Consider the following 22,198-nt stretch of genomic DNA (forward strand, 5'->3'; position numbering starts at 1 on the left):
TCTCTACCAAAAAATCTCTACACTTTATCTTTATATTTCTCTCACTTAAGAAAGTTTATCTTTGACATGTTTGATCTCTCTCTTCCACATTGTGAAATAACCTAAGGGTTTAGGTTATAAACTTCTTCTCTCTCCTATCTCTCCCACATTGTGAAAGAACTTAAGGGTTTAGGTTATAAACTTATTATCTCTCCTATCTCTCGAATATGAATTTATGGCTAAGGTTTTAGGGTTTAGCAAAAAGAGAATCCATCTCTCTCAAACTAAGTTACTAAGAGAATTCACTTAGAGTTTGAGTTTGTGATCAAAGGGGTTCATGTTCTATTGGTGTAGCTTGGCCGAAATTTGCTTTATTGGTTCGAAACTGAAGCTAGATCATTGATCTCGCACCATCGGATGGTGGTGACTCGGTGTGGGGTGTAATAAGCCCGACTAAGGTAATATCCGACATTCTTCGTTTTGTTTCTTACAATCTTATCGTTTATTTTCAAGCATAGTGCATAATTGTTTCAATGGCATCAAGTTGTTAATATCTTGGTTTTATTGTTATGTTGATTTTATTTTGAAATTTATCTTATTATAATAAAGACCACATGTAAATGATATTTTGCCAAAAAAAAAGGGTGAATAAAAAAATAAAAAATAAAAAATGTATTACCCCGTAAAAGATCACATAGGTATTTCTTTCAAGAATTAGGGCTTTAAAGTGATATTTACAACCATTTTATTCTTGACTTGGCTCTCTGCGTCAGTATGTGTCTAATGAGCATGAGTCTAACAAAGTGTTCAAAAAATCGAATCGGCCTCGACAACCAGCCAAGGGCTGGGTTTGAGTAACCGGTAAACCGAACAGTTCAACCAGCTTAACCAGGTAAGTCCAGACCTGTCTAAAAAGTGTTAAAAAATAAAATAAAATAAAAATATCTTAAAAATGATGAAAAGTACATGTAAATCATGATTAAACAAAACACATCCAAATGAAGTTGAAAGTAGAAGAAGAAAAAGATTTTAAAACATCGATTTGTGTATAGAGGTGTTTTTTGAAATTTAAAAAACAAGATAAGAAAAATGTAAAAAATCCTAAAAAATATAAAAAGTAAATTGAAATCATGATTAAACAAAACACATCCAAACGAAGTTGAAAAGTAGTAAAAAAAAAAGATTTTAAAAAATCGATTTGTGTTTAGAGGTATTTTTGAATTTTTTTAAAAAAAATAGAAAAAATATAAAAAAAAATGAAAAGTAAAGATCATGATTAAACAAAATACATCCCATGAAGTTGAAAAGTAGTAAAAATAAAGGATTTTTAAAAACTGATTTGTGCGTAGGGGTATTTTTGAAATTTTTTAAACAAAAGTTAGAATAAAGGTAAAAATAAGTATTCATGCCCAAAACACTTTTTTAATGTTTGCCGAAATGATAAAAAACATTAAAAAATACATTACAAACATGGGTGAAATGTGGGCTCTCATAAAGTGAATGGAAGTAACACTACAAGATGAAAGAAAGATAGAACAAGAATCATGCTTAGTGGCAGTAATCCATGATTTGCCCATATTGGGGCCATCATTGGCTCAATTGATCTATATGACCAATAGTTTTCCATGCCTCTATTGGATTATAGTAGATCCCCAAATCATTGATCAATCAAGAATATAAGGTTAATTACAACAACTACAAGCAAGGCCTGGATCAACAAGCTTAATTTTTTAAGCAAAATATCTATACAAAAGGGATGTTAAAAAAGAAAGAGATAACTCTGATTAACTCACTCTTACCAAAGAAGAAAAGAATGCACGATTAAAATAAGCCAAGTTCCGAACCAAACCCTAAACGTTATTGGCAACTAATTATTTATTTGAGCATATATATGTCAACGACTGCTTTACGCTTATCCATTGGAAAGTAGAGGGTATTTTAGTAATGAGAAAATCTTCAGGTGATTCCGGCAACGGCCGTGGTTTCCGAAACCATTAGCACCGCTGAGGTTCCAACCTCTATATAAGGCCTCATTTCTCACACAAAAAAGCCATGAAAGCTACCAAGCTCAAAGATCGCAGGAGTTAATAATCATTTTACCCTCCTTTGCAAAGCTCAATCTCTTTCTTTGGTACAGGTACGTCTGAGCTCAAGGTCTCTCTTCCGATTATTTACTGTTTTGCCCTTCATCAGAATATATCTTAGGATTATTTATTGTTAATCATCATTATCCCTCTATAGCCATGGCTTCAAAGCTCTGAGATGGGTGCTAGTATTACCATTTTACCCTTACTCTGAATTCTCTTTTTTTTTTTTTCTCTGTTTTTAGGGTTTATTGGTTCGATGGAGAGGAGGATTGTAGTAGCAGTGGATGAGAGCGAGGAGAGCAAGTATGCGCTCTCATGGTGCCTGAAAAACCTAATTTCAGAGTCCTCAAAAGACACCATCATTCTCTTAAATGTCAGGCCATCCCCTCCTGTATACCCTGCATTGGATGGAACAGGTAACGTGCCTATGATTTTGTGCTCATAGATTGAAGGGCAATTTTGGGATTTGTTATTTCCTTATAAAGCAGTTCACCCAATTCTTATCTTTCAATTGTGGACCCATCGAGGTTAGACATTGTTAGAGTGGGATTTTCTACAAAGTGATCATTTATTTTCTACAAGGAAGTCGCAACTATTTTCACTCTTTAGATGTACAAGGACGTCAGCAACTATGTTCCCAAGTTAGATGTCAAATTGGATCGATTATAATCTAAAAAATTTAGAACAACCGTCCATTTTGAAATCTAAAGGGCAATAATGTCTATTACCTTTTTGTACAAAAGGTAAACGGTAATTCGAAGTTTGATTGTAGTGAATGAAACAAATGCTCCTTATACAAAAGGTAAATGATAATTCGAAATTTGAATGTAGTGAATGAAACAAATGCAGCCGCGTAATTTCACATCCACTGGTCGATCCCGACCTTGACCTCCATGTGTGAATATATAATGCTCATCATGTGATATAATTTTCTATTTCTCTAAGACCATATTGGTAGTTCTGGAAAATGAGCACAGGACACAGGGTTTGTACACTAGTACGCCCATTATATTTTCTAAATCCATAATGAAACAAAGAAGACGACGAGCACTGACCCTAGATATGAGGCCCTGGCCTGGTCCTTAGGCCAAATTTAGTAGTCTGGGTTCAAGTTGTTCGGAGCCAAGCAAAATGGACTGGGCCATGCCCCTGATTTTTGAATGTTAGAGAAGCACTTTTGATTTTCAGCTTGTAAATTCGGTTCTACACTGTTTTTTTTATAATTATTTTGCCTTTTCCTTTTTGGTAGGATATATTTTCTCCTCTGATATAATGGCAACCATGGATAAATATAGCAAGGATTTGGCTGAAGCAGTGCTGGAGAAAGCGAAAATGATATGTCAAAGCTCTTCACGTGTAAGATCTTTTTTACTTTTTTTTATTTGTTGTCATTTATTCATAGCAATTGTGAAAGAAAATAAGCAAGGGTTAGCCTGAAATGACAAGATCTCAAAAAATGAAAGGTAAATAGAATAGTCTACAACTGATATTACAATTTTACTGGGATCGAGTCTGATGGGGTGTACATAGAAAAAAAGAAAAAAAAAAAAACATTCTAAATTTGGTGAGAACGGAGACCGAGACTTCATCATAAGACATACATTCTACATTCTTTCAGGTACTTGGTTATATGTCCATGTAAAAGTATATAATAAAACACTCAATATGTGTTACAAGGTGACAATCAACTTTGGCAATTGGGTATGCAATTGAGGAGGTTGGGGGTGTCCATTTGAAGAAGCTCAAAATCTAAAAAAAGTAAATTTTCAAATGTTATCATACTACTAAAGTGAAAGCCATCAGATATCGCATATACAGCAATGAGTGATTGCGGCTTCTTTGTACCAATATTTAACTGTCTTATAGTATGCAATCCGTATTTCTACATATATATTTAAGAGCTTATGTGGAGGGATTTTATTTTATTAGGACTTTTTTATGAAACAGGTCACGGTTGAGACAAAATTGGGGTGTGGAGATGCAAGGGAAGTGATATGTGAGCAAGTTGAAAAGCTTGGAGGAGATCTGCTGGTCATGGGAAGCCATGGTTATGGTGCCTTCAAAAGGTACTTAATCGATTGTTGATCTAATAAATTAAAACATCTATGCCCACTATTAATCTAATTTTTTTAGGTAAGTACTGTTAATATTATTAACTGAATGTTAATACCCATAGGTTATTCTAGACAATTAAACATTAGAGAAGAAGGCTAATAAACAATGTAACACTCGAAGAAGCTACTTCTATGTTATCTTTTCCATTGCTCTCTTACTTATAAGATTTTGGGGTTTGATATTGCAGGGCTTTTCTTGGGAGTGTGAGCAATCACTGTGCTAACAACACCAAATGCCCAGTTTTGATAGTTAAACGTCCCAAGGCTTAAGACGTTTAATAACTTTAATTATTGAACTTTGTTATTATTGTGAGTTTTTTTTTTTGTTTTGTTTTCTTTTTTTGTTTTTTTGTTTTTAGGAAGTTATTATTGCAAGGTTGAAATTTGTGTTTTCTTTCTTCCAAATACATGTTATAAAAATGTAAATATATTTGTTTTGGATTTCTAATTGATTAATGATAGTCTTTTCTTGAACCACATGTAGCTACTTTGCAGGTTAGTTAGGGGTTTAATCCATTGAGACCCCATCACCTCCAACAATATTTAATTCTTTCGAAAAGGAATATAAATATACGCTACAAGACTATTTATCTTTGATACAATAAAATTACGATCACTTATAGCCATTAGATTTGAAATTTGGAGCTAAGCATATGTCTCAAACCTTGAGAAAAAATTTCTTGAACATTGTGCAAAATTAATGGAACACATTCCTAGCCATCCAATTCCACATCTAACGGATGGGGATGTTCATGAAATTTTATGCCAAAAGTAAATAGTCTTATTTTGTACTTTCTCATACACTTATATCAGTTAGTTTTGGTAGATAGACTCATAATCACCCCAAACCATTTGATATGAAATTGAGTGGTTAAGAATACTTTCTCATGCACTAGTATCCGTTATTTTTGGTAGATAAACTCATAATCACCCCAAACCATTTGATGTAAATTTGAGTGGTTAAGAATACTCTAATGTAAAATTGGGTGGTCAAGTGCCGTCCCCATGATCAAAGACCGCATCAATCTTTTTCAAATTTCGTCTCTGGAGATTTTTGAAGAAATTTAAACTCTTGAAATAACAAAAGACCTCAAGAAATTGATGTCAATCTCCGACAAAACATGCTCCAATAAATGAGGGAAATGATATACAAGAAAATCTCCTATGCGAGTCTTGCAGTAACGTAACGTAACGTAGAGGGAAAGCAATAAAAAGCACGAGTTGTGGAAAAGGAACATAAATATGTGTCTATCATCTTATATCAATAGAAGAAAAACGGGTTCGGTTGAATTTCAAGTGGGAAAAGTTTATAAAGATTAACACCTTAAATTGTAGAATTAAGGTGCACTTTAAAAATCTATTGGAAAAGGCTATTTTGATGTTGGAAGATCATCTCGACATCAAGATGTATGAATATAGAAAAGAAAAATATTTTAAATATTAAAAATAGTACATCTCGCAACACATTATCTGGACTGTCAATTTTCAAGATTTTCATGCGGTTATAGATCTGCCTGATTTGAACCAATTTTAGAGCTTAAAATTTTATAATTAGAGATGAAGATAGATTCTCGAGTCATCCTAAAAATCTCAATCTCATGACAAAATTTAGAAGTGTGCCTTTGATTGTTTAAGTTGCAACATTATGCAAACCTAACCATATTCAGCTACAACGATTAGATACTTCAACCAAAAGAATCGCTAATTCGAAAATTTGTGCTTGAGATGAATTATTCGGTTCACTAGATCATATAATCCATATGGTCATGGTAAAGATAAATGTCATCCGCCTCTAGTTCAATTTGGAATGGGATATTGCTTTATTATTAGTGTGTCCCTTACGCTTTCACTTAGTGGTAAACACATCAGTTTGGGTGTTGGGAGGCTAAGGGTTCAAATATTTGAAGTTTGCCTTAAAAACCTGAATAACCTATCCGATTTTTTAAGAATTGGGCTTCGGCTTAAGTGGTTAGCAATTAAAGCAACTTCTCAAATGTTAATTGGGAGCCTTTGACTCGTTAATTATTTTGTAAGAGATTTGAACCCCTTAAATAATATTTCTTAAAATTAAATTATTAATATATTTCATACTAATCTCTCTCCCTCGCCATCCAACCTTGGAGATTTCAATCTGTATATAGCGGATGTGCGATATTGCTTGTTGAATGTTGAACAATATGTTGTAATGACTTTATATATAAAATGCAATATAATATACAAATTTGATGTTCCTGGCTAGCATGAATGTTAGGCCTAATTTATTTTATGCCTTTAGCTGCTGGTTTTTGCACAATGCTTTTAGCTTCTGTTTTGCACGAGATGAGTTATCCTTCCTCCACATGTCCTGTCCTAAAATATATATTTATGAAGTATAATTCCATTATCGAAGGGTTCATCTACAAGTATATTTATGAAGTATAATTCCATTATCGAAGGGTTCATCTACAAGTGTTTGAGCACTACAACATGACGTCTGCTAAACTATAAAGAATCCTAGACTTATCTTTGCCTTCATTGTTGAGGGGATTGCATAGCCCTAAAAGCATTACAATAGCATGGCCTCTGCATTCCAATAGCCTAGACAAGTTTATGTAAAACACTTTGGGCTATATTTGACAATTGGAATTTCTAACTCTAGTAGCTGGATATTCCAACTTACTGCGGTACTTTCCTATTTGTTAATATGAATAGGAAGTTTTAGGCTAAAATTTCACTTATCTTGTTCTTTTATGAGTTCACTTCTCCTTTTTTTTTTTTCCTCTCCAATACTCTTTTAACTCATTTCTCTCCAACCATACTCTTTTTCTCTCTAGACCATGAGCCATCATCTTTCTCCAAGCGAGTTATTGTACAGTATGCGCCCTCATGACCATATAAATACCAGATCATGCTATTAAGACGGTAAATTCAAATTTAAATACGAGGATTGCGAATCTTTGTTCAATTGTTTTGTCCATAGGATACCACCATTACTACTTAATTAAGGGGAAAATAATGTTAGGTACAGGGAATGGTAAGCTTGGGAAAAAGGACTGCCAGCGCAGAGGAATAAAGTGGAGAGAGAGAGAGAGGGGTAAAAAAAAAAAGAAAAAAAGAGGGAGAGATACAGGAAGATATAGGCGTGCCAAAGGAATGAGAGAGAACTTAATAAGAGAGAGAAGACTTACCAAAAATTGGGGCGGAGGTGAGAGGATATGGGTCTCTTTTAATTCAATTTAATGCATAATCCTAAGTTAAGCATAGAAGATATATGCCTACCAAAATTAGCCATAAACGGGCTAGCTTCAATGTTGCATATTTACCATGTTTACTGGGGTATTTGGAAATAAAAAGCCTGGGTTTAGCCTTAATCTCTATAATTAAAATTTATATTATCGCCGGCCCTCAAGTTTAAGAGGTTTTAAAGGATGGTTTATTGGCGAAAATACCCTTGTAAGTAGACTCACCCAGCCTTAGAAGGATGCTTATCATCGAAAGTTTGAAACATACTTAAAATCTAAGGAGTGTATAATTCAACATATAAGTAAATATATTTTATTTATAATTAAGTTTCTCATTATATTTCATCTTGTCTATGTTTTATATTTTTAAAATTTTTATTTTTCTAAAAAAAGCTCTTTTGTTTTTTCTGGACTTTTTTTTAGATTCATTAGGTTGCTTTCTGATCGACTCAAAACGCTCCCAAATAACCCGGTACAGCCAGTGGCTGATTCGGCATGGAAGCAGAGTAATTAAACACGGTTGGTCTCGCCCAAAAATGAAAGAATTTAACAGTTTAAAGTAAAAGCAATAGAGGGGTATTTCAATCGTTTTAACCTTCAAATTTTAAAAGTAAAATGTTTAGTTTCATAATCTCTCTCTCAAATATGAAAGAAGATCAACTATAAAAAGCTGGTGAATGGGTACGTCTTTCGCCCACCATAGCTCTCTCTCTCCCTCTAGAACTCTAGCCCTCTCTCTTTCTGTTATCACCCTCTCTTCTTTCCAGAAGGTCTCTCTGTAGCTCTCTTACATTTCTTTTTCTCTCTTCCCCGAGAGATCCTAAATGGGGTTCGTGGAGGAAGAACTCACCTTTTGGCATGTGAGAATAGCAACTAAATGGAAAGAACAACGCACGCAGGTGTGCCATTCTCGCTGTCTGTAAATGTCTTTTTCTTTAGTGTATATGCAATTGTTTTAGGCTATCTGGCTATATGCAATCTGTTTTAGGCGGTTATTCAATATGCTGCAAGGAATATCAACCATCCGTTATTGAATACAAAGAGCTGAAGCAATTTTTTTTTGTTTTTTGTTTTTTGTTTTTGCTTTAGAGATAACAGTCGAACCGCCTACTTTAGTAACTATGATTTTGAAAAATGAAACCTAGTTCCACCTATATATCCCTCTCATCTCATTCAATCCATGGAAGGTGTTCGGGAACCCACTCAAAATATGACCAGGTTCATCTCTAACACCATCCATCCTATTAACTGAACAGCGCTACCATGGAAGCATACTGTATGCTTCCACCTTTAGACAAAAGTCTAATTTGAGAATATTTTTTTTTATTCACCTAAAGCTGTTTGATGATTATATCCGAAAGAAAAATTGGAATTTTGAATACGTAGATCCCGCACTTTAAAATTGGACAGTTTCTATTCAATCTTGCAGCATTATTTTTTTCAAACCCATAGAGGTTAAAATTTAGAATTTTGACTTATTAATAGGATATGGTTTGAAAAGGTTGCATCCCCAAAATTTGGGATCCTAAAAATACTCCTAGATTGGGTTTTGCCCCAATGAAGTAAATGGACAATATGCTCCCTTGTTGAACCTTTTGGTTTTTATTAAATGCTTAACCAAAAGGTGTATAAAATATGGAAGAGTATAAAAAATATCATTTATTTTTGATACAAGACAGTCACCCTTGTCTATCAGATTTCAAATCCTACGGTAGTAAGAGTATCATCGACTGGTTTCAAAGTTAAAAAAAAATTTCTTAAACTTTATAACAAATCCCAAACCATTCAATTTGACATCTTTATAACAAAGATATATGATCTCATAGCATATAACCCCATAATATATCTAGTAGAACTAGTTCCTAACCTTATTCTATGTCACTTTTTTTTTTTTTGTGGAAGTTCAGCCGTAAGAATCGAACAAGAGAAGTAATATTGCTAACAAACCCGTTTCAAACTTGAGGGAGAGAGAGGGTTATTAACATAAATAAGAAATAAGATTATTCACATTTTGGATTGTGCTTTGCTTTCACATTCCACGTCCTAATGTATATGATACGAACTATGTTTTCTTATACATGTTTTACCATGTTATGTTATCTACGTCTTGGCTTTTTCATACAATTAATAGTGGAAAATATTTGGTTTTTCCAGGATTCAGGCGATAAGAAGCCGCAGCACGACGTCCAAGGTTCAAATCCCGCCATACCCAGACACCCCACAAAATAATAAAAAGAAGAAAAGGTTTGTCTCTCTAATCCACTCCCTATTCCCAAGATGAACGGCAGAGGTGAACCGTAGTGTTTCTTGAATCTTCACCACCTATCTTGAGAATGGACGGCAGACGGCCTGCTTGTGCATTGTATAGCATACACTTCATATGCGTGCATATAGTTATTATTAATTATTACGTGTTATGTATATTGTTATTATTAATTATTATCTATGTTATGTTTTAAGAAAAGGTTTACATATACTAGTGTTTTAAAACACGACGATTTCTAATGCACATAAAGATAAGACGGGTCCAAACCGGTTCCCCCAAAGGCCCCCATTATATATGGATTCTAACCCCGTTCCCCCAAAGGCCCCCATTATATATATTTTCATCTTAATCTTATCTAATATTTTTTTAGATCTTCTCTAAATTCCCATCCCATAAATTAAATTTAATAGTAATATAAATTTTAATTTATTTATTTTTAATTTTTTTGGATCACTGATTCAGATTGATCTAGACCTGATTTGGATCACCAATCCAATAATCTGACATGAATATGTGGGTGAACGATCCATCCCACTAATTCCAGGTTTTAAAACACTAGTTTGGAGTGATTTTGATTTTTTACACCGAAAGTAAATATTCTTAGAAAAAAATAAACAAAACTAAGGGAGAGATATAGGTGTGGGAGCAAGAATATGCTAGAGAGAAAAATGTACTACAATGTGAGGTACGGAGAGAAAAATAGGAAAGCCGTATCGCGCTATTTAGTTCATCATCCAAATTCAAACACAATAAGATAGAAAAAAAGGTGGCATAGCCAAAACCAGCTATAAAGGTTAGGTTAAATGTTACATATATGCTATGTTTGAATAAAGGGAAGGCTTTCTAAATGACCCCACCACATACACATTATATAAAAAAAAGCCTCGATTTAGCCTCAACCTTCATAATCAAGGTTTGACAATATCCTCGGCCCTCAATATCAAGAAATTGTCTACAATCAGATCATATATCATCACAATCATTCCCACTCATTGGATGTCAAATTGAATGGCTTGGGGTAAGTCATGAAATCTGAGAATTTTTTTTTAAAACTTTGTGTCTATTCAATAACACTCTTACAACCGCCCATTTTGAAATTTTCTTTCAAGCTGAAAGTCCATCAAAACATATCAGCAAATAGGATGAATGTTTTACCATAATTTGATGTTCTAATTATTAAAATTCTACTTGGAAGAATAGCATTTGGAGTTTCTATAGCATTTTTGCTCTTCTAGATTGGTTTTAACCCCTATATGGCCCTTTGAGTGTTTGCTTTGGGGTCCGTTAGGAAAAGTGCTATGGATGCTTAGAACAATTTTTATCTCATGACAATTATCTCCAATAAATTAAAACTTTCTTCATTTTCCCATAATAAATTTTATTGTTGCTAATAACTTCGATATTATCGTAGCAAAATGAATCTATCATGATATCATAAAGAATCCCGTTATCAGATAAAAAGATTTCCCGGGGGAAGGCAAAATTAATAATTAACTTTGAAAAGAAATATTTATTTACGTAAAATAGCTTTAAAATATCAATAACAAAAATGTGGAGCAATTTGCAAGGAATCGATACCATATATGTAAGTTAAAGCTATTAAGGTGGATAATCAGTTTTGATATTTTACTTCAAATATAACATTAGAAATTATTATTGACTTCATTATTGATATTTTTTTTAACATATTTATATTTTTATTGTATATAATTTGATTTCATATTTATAAATTTCGCTACAAATTTATTTCTTACTATATAATTTATGTAGATTAATATAAATATAATAATGTCCAAGTCATTATCTGATAAATTCCTGATTAAAATGACAAGGGTAACAATATCCCGATGAAACCTTCATCGGGAATATCCCAATCATGATGATTGACACTAAGGTTAGTATTTGGATTTTCTAGAACATATAGCCAACCTTTTTTAAAGCAAATTTTCAAAATCAACATCAGGGTTCCTGGTTCCTTATAAAGTAAGATTTGAGGCGTAATTTGGCCTATAAGCTTTGTGGCAATCAGCATATTGGTTTCCTTGAAAGGAAGATTGGGCTCCTGAAGTGTTATTATTGACTTGTTCCTTACTGAATTTTGAAGCTTAAATTGGGTGAAAACACAGCTTGTGTGGTGCTTGTGTGGTTCTTTAACCTAAGAGGCTTTAAATTGATACTTGCAGCCATTTTCTTCGGCTTTTTGAGCCAGTATGTCTCTAACCCTAACCCAGTGTTCGAAAAATCAAACCAGCTTGAAAAACCAGCCAAGGGCCATGTCCAAATAACCAGTAAACCGTCCGGTTCAACCGGCCTAACCGGGCAGGTCCTGGCCGGTCCAAAATGTGTTAAAAAAATAAAAATAAAATCTAAAAAAAATAAAAACTTCATTTAAACCATGATTAAATAAAACAATTGAAAAATAGTGAAAAAAAAAGATTCTAAAAGATCGATTTGTGCCCAGGGGCATGGCCAAAACATTACCATCAAATTCCTTAATTGTTGGGATTATAAATTTATTTTTTTGATTTTTTTAAAAATACTCGGCTAGACCGTCATAATTGGCCAAAACCGGATTAGCAAGTGCCAGGTTCCAACTTAACTGGCTGGTTCCGAGTTGGATTGGACGAGTTTGCAAACACCGGTCCAAGTTATTTGTAATCATCGCTGGACACTAGAATCATTATTTGGGTTTCCAAGGGCTAGTAATCATCTCTGTACATTTAAAGTACAATTAAATAAAACACATTCAAATGAAGTTGAAAAATAGTGAAATTCATTTATTTTTTTAAAAATCGATTTGTGCCTAAGGTATTTTTGAAATTTTTCAAAAAAGATGTGAAATGGCCAAAACACTTTCTAATCTTTGTTGAAATGATAATTTTTTTTTTCAAAACATCATTACAATCAAAATCCTTATTTTTTGGGATTATATATATATATATCTTCCTAATGCCTATAGGCGAAAATGAATAGTGATTTTGTCTACATTCATCATTGTCCAAATTTCATCGCGCGGTCACGATTGTCTGGAAGTGTTTTATTGTTTATTTTATTTTTATAAATCGGAATGACTTGAAATTTGAAGGTTATGCATGTCTTACTGAGACGCATCTAATAAAAATATAAAAAAAATTATCCTCGAAAATGAAGTTGACCAAAATATGCCCAAAACATTTTGGGGGCATTTTGGTCAAATTTTTTCATGTAAAATATGTTTTTTTTATATTTTTTGAAAATTCCCCTATTTTTGATGAATACACACTCGAAATTTCAGATCATTCCGATTTGTAAAAGAAAATGAAAAATTAAACATTACTGGACAATCATGACTGCACGATGAATTTTGGACGATGATGGGAATAAGCAAAATCACTATTCATTTTTGCCTATAAGTGTTGCGTAGTGTTTTCCTATATATATATATATATATATTAATTTTTTAAAATACTCGACCTAACCACCAAAACCGAATCAGCCAGTGCCTAGTTCCGATTTAACCAGCCGGTTCTAAGTTGAACTAGCCAGTCTATTCATTTTCTCAAACCAAGGGTTTCTGGCTTGTGTTTAGTAATCATCACTGGACACAAGAATCATTATTTGGGTTTCAAAGAACTAGTAATCATCACTATACATTTAAAGCATGATTAAATAAAGGGAAAAGTTAATATAGAGCCTAGGTTCTAAACAATCAAATTAGAGCCTACCTCAAAAATTTCTTTGATGCCCAAATATCTTCAAAAATTTCACTAGAAGAGGTTGTTTTGATACCCAAATATCTCGACATCAAGATGCATGGACTTGAGAAAAAAAATGGATTTTAAGTTTTGGAAATAGTGCACTTTGTAAGGCATTTTGGACCATCAATTTTTAAGTTGTTCAAGTTTTCATAGATCTGCTCGATCTACACTATTTTTAAAGCTTTAAATTTTATAATTAAATATAAACATATATTTTAAGGCTAATAAAAGATTTACGGTATTGAAACCACTTTTCTCGATACTATTTGAAGGTGGGCTCTAATTTGATTGTTTCTTGGCTCTATACAAACCGTACCCTTAATAAAACACATCTAAATGAAGTTGAAAAATAGTGAAAAAAGGAACTTAAAACATTTGATTTGTGCCTAAGGGTATTCTTGATTTTTTTTAAAAAAAGATGGGAAATGACAAAACACTTTCAAGTCTTTGCCAAAATAATAAAAAAATTCAAAAAAACATTACAATCAAATTCCTTAATTGTTGGAATTATATATATATATATATATATATATATATATATATATATATATATATATATATATATATATATATATATATATATATATATATATATATATAATTTTATTTTTATTTTTTTGATTTTTATTTAAATACTCAGCCGGACCACCAAAACGGGCCAAAACCGGATCAACCAGTGCCCGGTTCCGATTTAACTGGCCGTTTCCAAGTTGGATTGGCCTAGTTCTCAAACCAAGGGTTTTTTGCTTGTATTTAGTAATCATCACTGGACACTAGAATCATTATTTGGTTTCCTAAAACTAGCAATGGCATTTATAGAAACTCATATCCTCACTTAGCTTAGGACTTAATTCTTTTTTTCCCCTTTTAATTTGCGACTTTAATATGAATTGATTTTGTTGAATGAATGTTGCAGGTTTCTTCCATAGAATACCACTGTGCAAACCTTGTAGAAGTCATTTGGAAATGCAACATGGCAACATTTATTTCACTATACGCAATGATCTTCATAATAGTTTGTCTCCTCTTTCATATTCTTAGTATATAGAGCAGAAAGAAGAGAAATGTGGCTCTTAGCTACTCTCATAAAGTGGATGGAAGTAACACTGTGAATGAAAGGAAGATAATGAACAAGAATCATGCTTAGTGGCAGTAATCCATGATTTGCACATGTTGTGATCATCATTGGCTCAATTGTAGAAATCCCTCAAAACATCATAACGTGACTCCAATTTGAAACAAATGAACTCTTGTGCATCAAATTTACTACAGAAGTCTGAAAAAAACTTGTTGAACCTTGTAATTAGCTTCGAGATTCTTTTTTATAGGTGAAGTGTTTTATAATCCAATGAACTGTGGAAGATAATCGGAATATGATAGAACTTTTGTGTCAGTGTCATCAATAATTTTTTGGGATGGTGAGGAAGCCAGTATACAATTGAGTTTACCTATTCTGATGGATTATACATATTTTTCCTTCAAAGAATTGTTTGCAATTATTTTAATATGAGTTATATGATCGGAATTTCTTTGATTGTATATGTAAATCTTGGATATTTTGTGGGTATTTCTTGATTATATATAATATCATATCTTGATCCTCTTTTCACTTTGTTCACTATAATTCATCTCCAGGCATCTTGAACTCTATTCTGGACATGAGTAAAATAGTGGCAGGCAAGATGCAATTGGAGGAGGGAGCTTTTCATCGGAACCCTTGAGGAAGTGGTTGATTTTTTTTTTGGGTTGCCGTGAAGAATGGCGTAGATGTTATGTGAGATCTCTATGATGGTACAGTAGAAAGATATTTTTGTGTGAAAGGTGAATATGAAAAGTTGAAGTTCATGGCAGAGGAGCACATTGTTGTTCATGCGTGGGTCATAAAGCCTAGGGAAGAAGCATTTGTAGCTAACTCTAGCTATAAGGGTAGTTTACTCAATTCATGGGGTTGTATCATGAGATAGAGATAGTGATGAGCTTTTGATATTCAAGGGGTTTGGGTGAAGATTCTATATAATTTGCATTTGAGCTGCTCCACTCGGGAAAGAAGTTCCAATGCTGATCGCCATCTGGATCACCCAATTCAGGGTGATCCTGGGTAAAAGTATTTCAAAAGGAAAACAGTTAGCCGAAGCATTGTTTCCAATAAAAAGAAATGGATTCAAGAAGGTATACAAGGAATGGCCAATCTGAACTGAGGATTGCAATGGAAACCAGACCATGTCCGCTTTCAGGGACTCTGTGATATTATGGATATTGGAAGGAATCCTAGATATCTGGACCCTATGGATATTGGAAGCAGTCGTAGTTCCGTAAGGGAATTGGGCGGTCCCTTGCTGATCCTAATTTAGATATTGATCCCAATCCAGATTAGGCTCGAAACCATGATAAACGGTACTTTTTTCTCTCCACCATATGTCAACCAAGTAGCACAAGACACATCAAGATTATGCATGACAAAAAGAAGGTACATTATGGTGCTCAAAGGCTTCAATGAATTAAGGGGTTTCTTCAACCATGGAAATGTTGGTAAGGCCCTAAACAAGAAAAATGCCCCTTCTCTACAATGAAAAACGAAATCCAATTAAGCTGGAACATTCAGCATTCCACTCTCTTCTCTACTTTCTGTTCACCGTCGCGCATGGAGGTCTGATGAGTCCTGATTTTCAAGTAACTCTTACAGATCATCAATGTCATCACATTTGTAAATTTCCATACTACCAGCTAATCATCAAAACAGTAGAAACATCCAATATACTAAAATATTTAGCATTTATCTCTCTCCTCTAATTTCTTTCCATCCTTTGGTATAGAGGTCTAATGAGTCTTGATTTTCAAGTAGCTCTTACAGATCATCAATTTCATCACATTTATAAATTTCCATGTCAACCACTGATCCATCAAAACAACATAAATGTATTTAGAAATAGAAAGCAATAAACACAATAAGGTGGTTAAGTAGAGAGACGAGAAGATAGGGATAACATGGAAAGAGGAAATTATTTCAAACATGCAGAAATACACATAAACAAAGAGATGGGACTACTCTCACCTTTGGGTTACATTTTTTTTTTACTCCTTTTCACCCTTGCCAGTCTCGCCTTCACCCTCCTCACCTACACATTGATTCTTCAAAAGAAGAGAGATACTCATTTAGATTAATGTGATAAATATAGCTAGATGGTTAAAGAGAAAATAAGAGAGCGAAGAGGAGAAGATAGAGATACCTGTAAAGCGAGAATTATTTCGGACATGCACAAATAAAAGGGAGAGTTGGGGGTTTATTCTCACCATTGGTTCGGTTTCTTTCAGGCGTTACACATTTAAACACCATCCAATCATCGTTAAATTGGGATTTTCCGCATTGGGATTGCCTGTGTAATGTGCTAATGTATTCTTGAAGCCAAGCCAATCAATTTTCCCTTACGAACAAGAATGCCTTGATCAGTTTTGAGTGCCTTCCAGTAAACAGAAGTCATAACACATTCATTTGGGATGGTATTAGTGGTTGCATAGAAGTACCATTCATTTCTTTGGAAAATATTATTTACAGCTGATTCATGGATGACAGAAAAAACTGGATTATGATACATATTAATACACAATTTGCTTGAATGTAAAAAAGAAGAAGTTGATATCTAGTTCATATTCATTTCATTATTAGCAACTATTGAAGGATACCTGGAAGAAGCCACGGATCATAACCATAGAGATTCTCTTCTATTATACATTTATGAGATGGTTGTGACAATTGTTTTTTTTTTTGGGTAAGTCAGTGGGGGAGAAAGCCCCCTACCCGCTTTTCATTAATACTAAAAAAAAGAAGAGTAATAAAGTTATCTTACAGCCCTAGAATAAGGCAGATGCGCTGTGACAATTGTTTATAAGTGAGGAAAAGTGTAATCAACATATCTTATGTAAGAGCGAATCGAACACCTGGAAGCAATTCCCCATCTAGTTTCCATCGATCATGAACCAAGCTTCTGAAAAAGTTGGAATGCTGAACCACCTTCTTATCCATTCAATAGAATGAGAATCCCACCCTAAATCATCACTATTTATGAGTTAATACCCCTTCAATATTCTCAAATCAAACTAAGGGATATAAATCATGCTGCAAGTAGGATAGAGGGAAGCAATAGTAAATTTCAATTTTCAATGGCAAAAAAGGACATAAATCTCTATTGAGCTGTGAAAATGGATTTACAGACCCTAAATCATAACTATTTATAATTTAATACCCCTTCAATATTCTCAAATCAAACTAAGGGATATAAATCATGCTGCAAGTAGCATAGAGGGAAGCAATAGTACTTTTCAGCTGCAAATGATGAGAGAGAGAGAGAGAGAGAGAGAGAGAGAGAGAGAGAGAGAGAGAGAGAACTTTATTAGACAACATAAGCTTAAAGGGAATAGGGAACAAATTGGGGCGTGTCATTTCCTCGCATAAAGTAAGAGGTTCTACAAGAGAATGGAAACGAGCCACAATCATTCATTTTGATGCTTATCCATAAGGTTATAACACTTCCACAAGCCCAATGCATCATACGCATCTCCGAATGTAAAAGAACACAGATTTGCACAAATATAAAACAGTCGGCAAGAGATTCAATAAAAGAACAGACAAACATGCATGAAAGGAAATTAGAACTACAAAGAGACTAAACAAGGAGAAAACTAGTGTGTGATAACAAATTGAGATAAAAAGACCCAATAATTATCTAACACATATTTCGACACAAACTAGAAATGAAAGTCGATTTTCAAGGGACTAATGACATTGGTGAAAAAAAATTCCAGAGTCCAAGAACCAAAAAAATGGCAGAATATATTATTATTATTATGTAAAAATTTCAAGAGTCCGAGAACCAAAAAAATGGCAGAATATATCGTTATTATGTAAAAAAATACTTCAGGGAATGAAATAAAAAAATCCAAGTCATTAGTAATCAAGAGGAAAAGAGGATTTGAAAGCCTAAATCTAGGTGGTCTTTATTATATGGTCTAATATTGATTCTAATTTTCTAAAAGACAACTAATAACCAAACATCTCATTGTTTCATGACTCTTTCGTGAAACTAACTAAATCAAACAACCAAATCAGTATAAAGTTAAAAAAACCCGATAAAATCAAAGCTAATGAACTTAAAGGCCTGTTTGGATGGAAATTAATCCTTTCAGGGCCATATTACTTAGTCTATCTAAAGTAAGGATATGCAGTAAACTATTACATTGTTAGTAAATATGCAAGTATATCTGTTTATTGTTTTATAAATTATTTGGATGAGGTCGGGTAGGGAGAGACCTGCACTTTGTCCCATTCTCCCTTTCCAAATTCCTCATTTTTGTCAATATTCGTGTTTCCAAATGAGGTTAGGTAGCGAGAGACTGTCAGGTAGGGAAGATTTATATCTTTTTCTTGCCACAGAGGAATTTGGAAAGGGAGAATGGGAAACACAAATACAACTTGCAAGGAGAGACCTGCACTTCACCACTTTGTAACACTCTTTTGTCTAACTGCAAGTTCCAACATTCTTTTATTTAAATATAACTTGCTGGCCTCAAGCATCCTCCAAAATAAGAAAGCCTTCATGGAAAGTTCTTCCATCACAATTTCACAAAACCCCTTCATAACCAGTGCTCCATGGATTTTATAGTAACAGTAACACAACAAATTCAGCAATTAGGGTTTCAAAGTATCATATGATTGATGCTAAAATTCAGCATTGCATCATAAAGCAGTAAAACTAGATTAATCAGCAAGCTTAAATTCATTTAAAAATGGACATGAATGTAAACTCCAAGGTGAAAGACAAGAAGAAATATCAGAGAAAGAGTAGAAAAAAAAAAACAGAGGAAAGAGTTTCCAATGAAAAAAAATAAAGTAAATCCTCAGTGGCAAGAAAAAGATATAAATCCTCATTACAGACAATTCTCAATGATCTAACTACGAAATTTCTCAAATATGGATTAAACAGGCTAAAATTCATATACCATGCAATATCACAATTAAAAACCATGTATTGTAGCTTGTAATTCCAGTAAAAAAATAAGTAAAATCAAACAAAGTTGGGTAAGTTCCCAAAAACATCAATTCGTTTCTTTCCTGATCTGAGTATTGCAACATACATAACAAAGATAACATAATCTCTAAATATTTTCTGCCGATTTTCTCCTGAAGTTAAGAAATGTATCAAACTTTCTTAAGTCTCGACGAGCAGCCGATCTTTTTCTAAGTTAAGAAGTGTATCTCATTTAAAATCCATGCCATGTAGCCTTTAAGGGAAACCATAAACAATCACAAAACAGATAAGTAAATCTTGTAATTCTTCACAAAAACTTCAAGATGAGTCAATTAGAGCAACAAAATGATCAAAAAACCATAATAACTAAATATTCAAAGCCGATTTTCTCTTGAAGTGGGGAAATGTATCAAAATTTTATTATTCTAGAGAAGTAGACGATCTTCTCCTAAAATCAAGAAATGTATCAAAATCCAGACAAATGTGAGGGAAACATACCAGAAAAGAGGAAGATTAGGGCACCTGAATCAACCTCCAGGTAACAATTTCTCTGTAATTTCCATCCAAAAAGACAAAAAAATATCACAGTTTATAAACCAAAACTCCAATCCATAATGGAAAATGCATGGATAAAATTCAAAAAAAAGGAGAAAGAAATGACCACAAAAATAATGAGAAGGAGAATTGAGATACATAAAGGGAAATATACCAGAAAGGAAGAAGATTAGGGAACCCGAAACAACAAACTAGATTTGAGCACCGATTAAATCAGCATTTATTGGGTATTAATATGTGCAGTTCGAGTCCATATGACCCAGATTGACTACCCTCCTCCGCTAAGACCATCAAGCAGGAATTAGGATCGGTCCTTATTCCTGCTTCATAGACTTAGCGAGAAAACAAAAAAAATACAGCGAGGTGATCAATGTGAAACCGTAAGATGGGGTCTGAGAAGAGGTGCAGAGAGAGAGAGTCGTTCAGAGAGAAGTTATAACAGAAAGAGGTCGATAACTGAACAGAGGAAATGCTCCCGCGGGAGCATCAAATCTTAGATAAGTTTCTAACGGGGAGAAAGTCGACAAGGCTCCACCTATAAGGCAAGCATGGAAGTTCTATCCTCTTTTTTATCCAACCGTCCATCTAAGATTGCCTCAATCATAATGTCACCTCTCTAAATTATTTTATTTTTATTTTATAAATTATTTTGACACCTAAGTTTGGACGTTTATTTCTTTATTAAACTTGCCCTAGCGAAAAATATAAAAAAATATTTTTAATAAAATAAAATAACCAAAATACCATTAAAAATTCAAAGGGTATTTTGATCATTATATTTTATCGAAAAATTATTTCTAATATTTTTTTATAGGTGCACCCAAATGAGATGATGGCACATACCAAATTTCATATTTATACAATTTTATAAAAAAAATTAAAAATGAAATACTTTGAAATTTCGGATCTAAGATCAACAGTAGTGGCTCTCTTGATCAAAATTGGACGGCTAGATGGTAAGGGGAGGATAGAACTTCTATGCTGTAGGAGAAGCATAGAAACCTTTCCCCTACCTATAAATCATTATCATTAAAACCAGATCATATGCTTGTACAATGCCGTCGGGTGTTTGGTCTAAAGTAGAAATCGGATTTGGTGAAAATTGATGAAAACTATTGTTTGATCATATGCCTAGTTAGATCAGCCAATTTAACTAGTTTGGTTCAAGATAAAAATCAAATTTGGTAAATTAATCATTGTTTGATCAATTGTGCCTAGGTGGATCAACGAGTTTTAACCGGGTCAACCAACAAAATGAACTTTGGCAATTTTTTTTAAAACATTGGATACATTTAATCTATTGCATTCATTTTTTTTGATTTTTATTCTAAAATCCAGTTCAACCGGTTCGATAAGTTTTGTTTGGATCAAATCTCTCACCGGTTTGATAGCCAGTGAGATATTGATAACACTACTTTCAAGCGAGATAGTATTGAAATTTATACAATAACTCACTGTACACAACTCATGAAATTTTTTTTTACATGTTAAAAGTGAAAATTGAGGGTGGGACATTATGTTGAGGTATTAACACCCCCAATCACCCATGCCTCAACCTCATTTCAATCCAAATAATATTAATATCTAATTTATACCATTCAACTAAAATGGAGGTTGTATATTGTTATAATCTTACTTGTATATATAAGGTTGTTACACTACATGTGTAATTAACACACATATCCTCCTAAAATATCGTTTTGTTTTCGTAAAAAAAAAGAAAAAAAAAAGAAAAAAAAAGAAAAAAGGAAGAAGAAGAACAAGAAAGAAGAAAAAGAAAGGAAGAAGACGAACTAGAAAGAAGAAGAAGAAGAACAAGAAAGAAGAAGAATGTTTGAAGGGATGACAATAAGAGGGAGCTAGGATTGCAATGACGGTTGGTTAAACTCGGGTTCCATATCAGAGACATTATACCTCCCACATGGTTCTTAAAATCCATTAATGGTACTTGGTAAAGCATTCTACCATCATAGCTGGATCCCTTGAGTTTCGAATCAATCACAAACAGCAGGATCCTATGATGCAAAGCTCAATTTTGATAACTCTTTTTATTCAATCATGCTTAACATTTGACGTAGGGCCTATTTCATGGCATCACTCATTTACATCTTGCTAGAATAAAACTAGTGCTAACAAAAAGCTTCTTTGTTAAAGAGGAGTATTATCCGGTTTTTTTTTAAACCGACACTGCCTAATTTCCTTAATGTTCTTAATTC

At 33.3% G+C, this 22,198-nt stretch overlaps 1 protein-coding gene and 2 long non-coding RNA genes across 13 annotated transcripts; 2 read left to right on the forward strand and 1 right to left on the reverse strand.

Annotated features, from left to right (window-relative positions):
- The first annotated feature begins 1,897 nt into the window (after positions 1 to 1,897).
- On the forward strand, positions 1,898 to 4,657 carry LOC18431224 (universal stress protein A-like protein). Of its 2 annotated transcripts, XM_006841352.4 has the most exons (5): positions 1,898 to 2,116; positions 2,309 to 2,482; positions 3,316 to 3,422; positions 4,014 to 4,132; positions 4,369 to 4,657. In XM_006841352.4, exons 2-5 carry the CDS (start codon positions 2,323 to 2,325, stop codon positions 4,448 to 4,450), a joined length of 468 nt encoding a protein of 155 aa, XP_006841415.1. In that variant the 5' UTR covers positions 1,898 to 2,116; positions 2,309 to 2,322; the 3' UTR covers positions 4,451 to 4,657. The 2 variants fall into 2 exon arrangements, with proteins under 2 accessions (XP_006841415.1, XP_088715075.1); XM_088858949.1 differs by lacking the exons at positions 1,898 to 2,116; positions 2,309 to 2,482 and adding an exon at positions 3,000 to 3,228.
- Positions 4,658 to 9,578: 4,921 nt separating this feature from the next.
- On the forward strand, positions 9,579 to 15,215 carry LOC110007025 (uncharacterized). The gene is made up of 2 exons (XR_002280520.2): positions 9,579 to 9,645; positions 15,040 to 15,215. It is a non-coding gene; the product is annotated as an uncharacterized LOC110007025 (long non-coding RNA).
- A 639-nt stretch (positions 15,216 to 15,854) lies between these two features.
- On the reverse strand, positions 15,855 to 20,526 carry LOC105420410 (uncharacterized). Of its 10 annotated transcripts, none has more exons than XR_016049812.1 (6): positions 20,137 to 20,526; positions 19,926 to 19,977; positions 17,341 to 17,447; positions 16,696 to 16,826; positions 16,457 to 16,533; positions 15,855 to 16,063 (listed from the first exon to the last, which is right to left on the reverse strand). It is a non-coding gene; the product is annotated as an uncharacterized LOC105420410 (long non-coding RNA). The 10 variants fall into 10 exon arrangements; XR_016049811.1 differs by having other exon boundaries at positions 15,855 to 16,296; XR_016049809.1 differs by having other exon boundaries at positions 16,696 to 16,862.
- Between the last annotated feature and the right edge of the window lie 1,672 nt (positions 20,527 to 22,198).

The sequence above is a fragment of the Amborella trichopoda genome, chromosome 2, assembly GCF_054954075.1.
Source record: "Amborella trichopoda isolate Santa Cruz 75 chromosome 2, AtrichopodaSantaCruz75HAP2 v2.0, whole genome shotgun sequence".
In the NCBI taxonomy this organism is placed as follows: domain Eukaryota; kingdom Viridiplantae; phylum Streptophyta; class Magnoliopsida; order Amborellales; family Amborellaceae; genus Amborella; species Amborella trichopoda.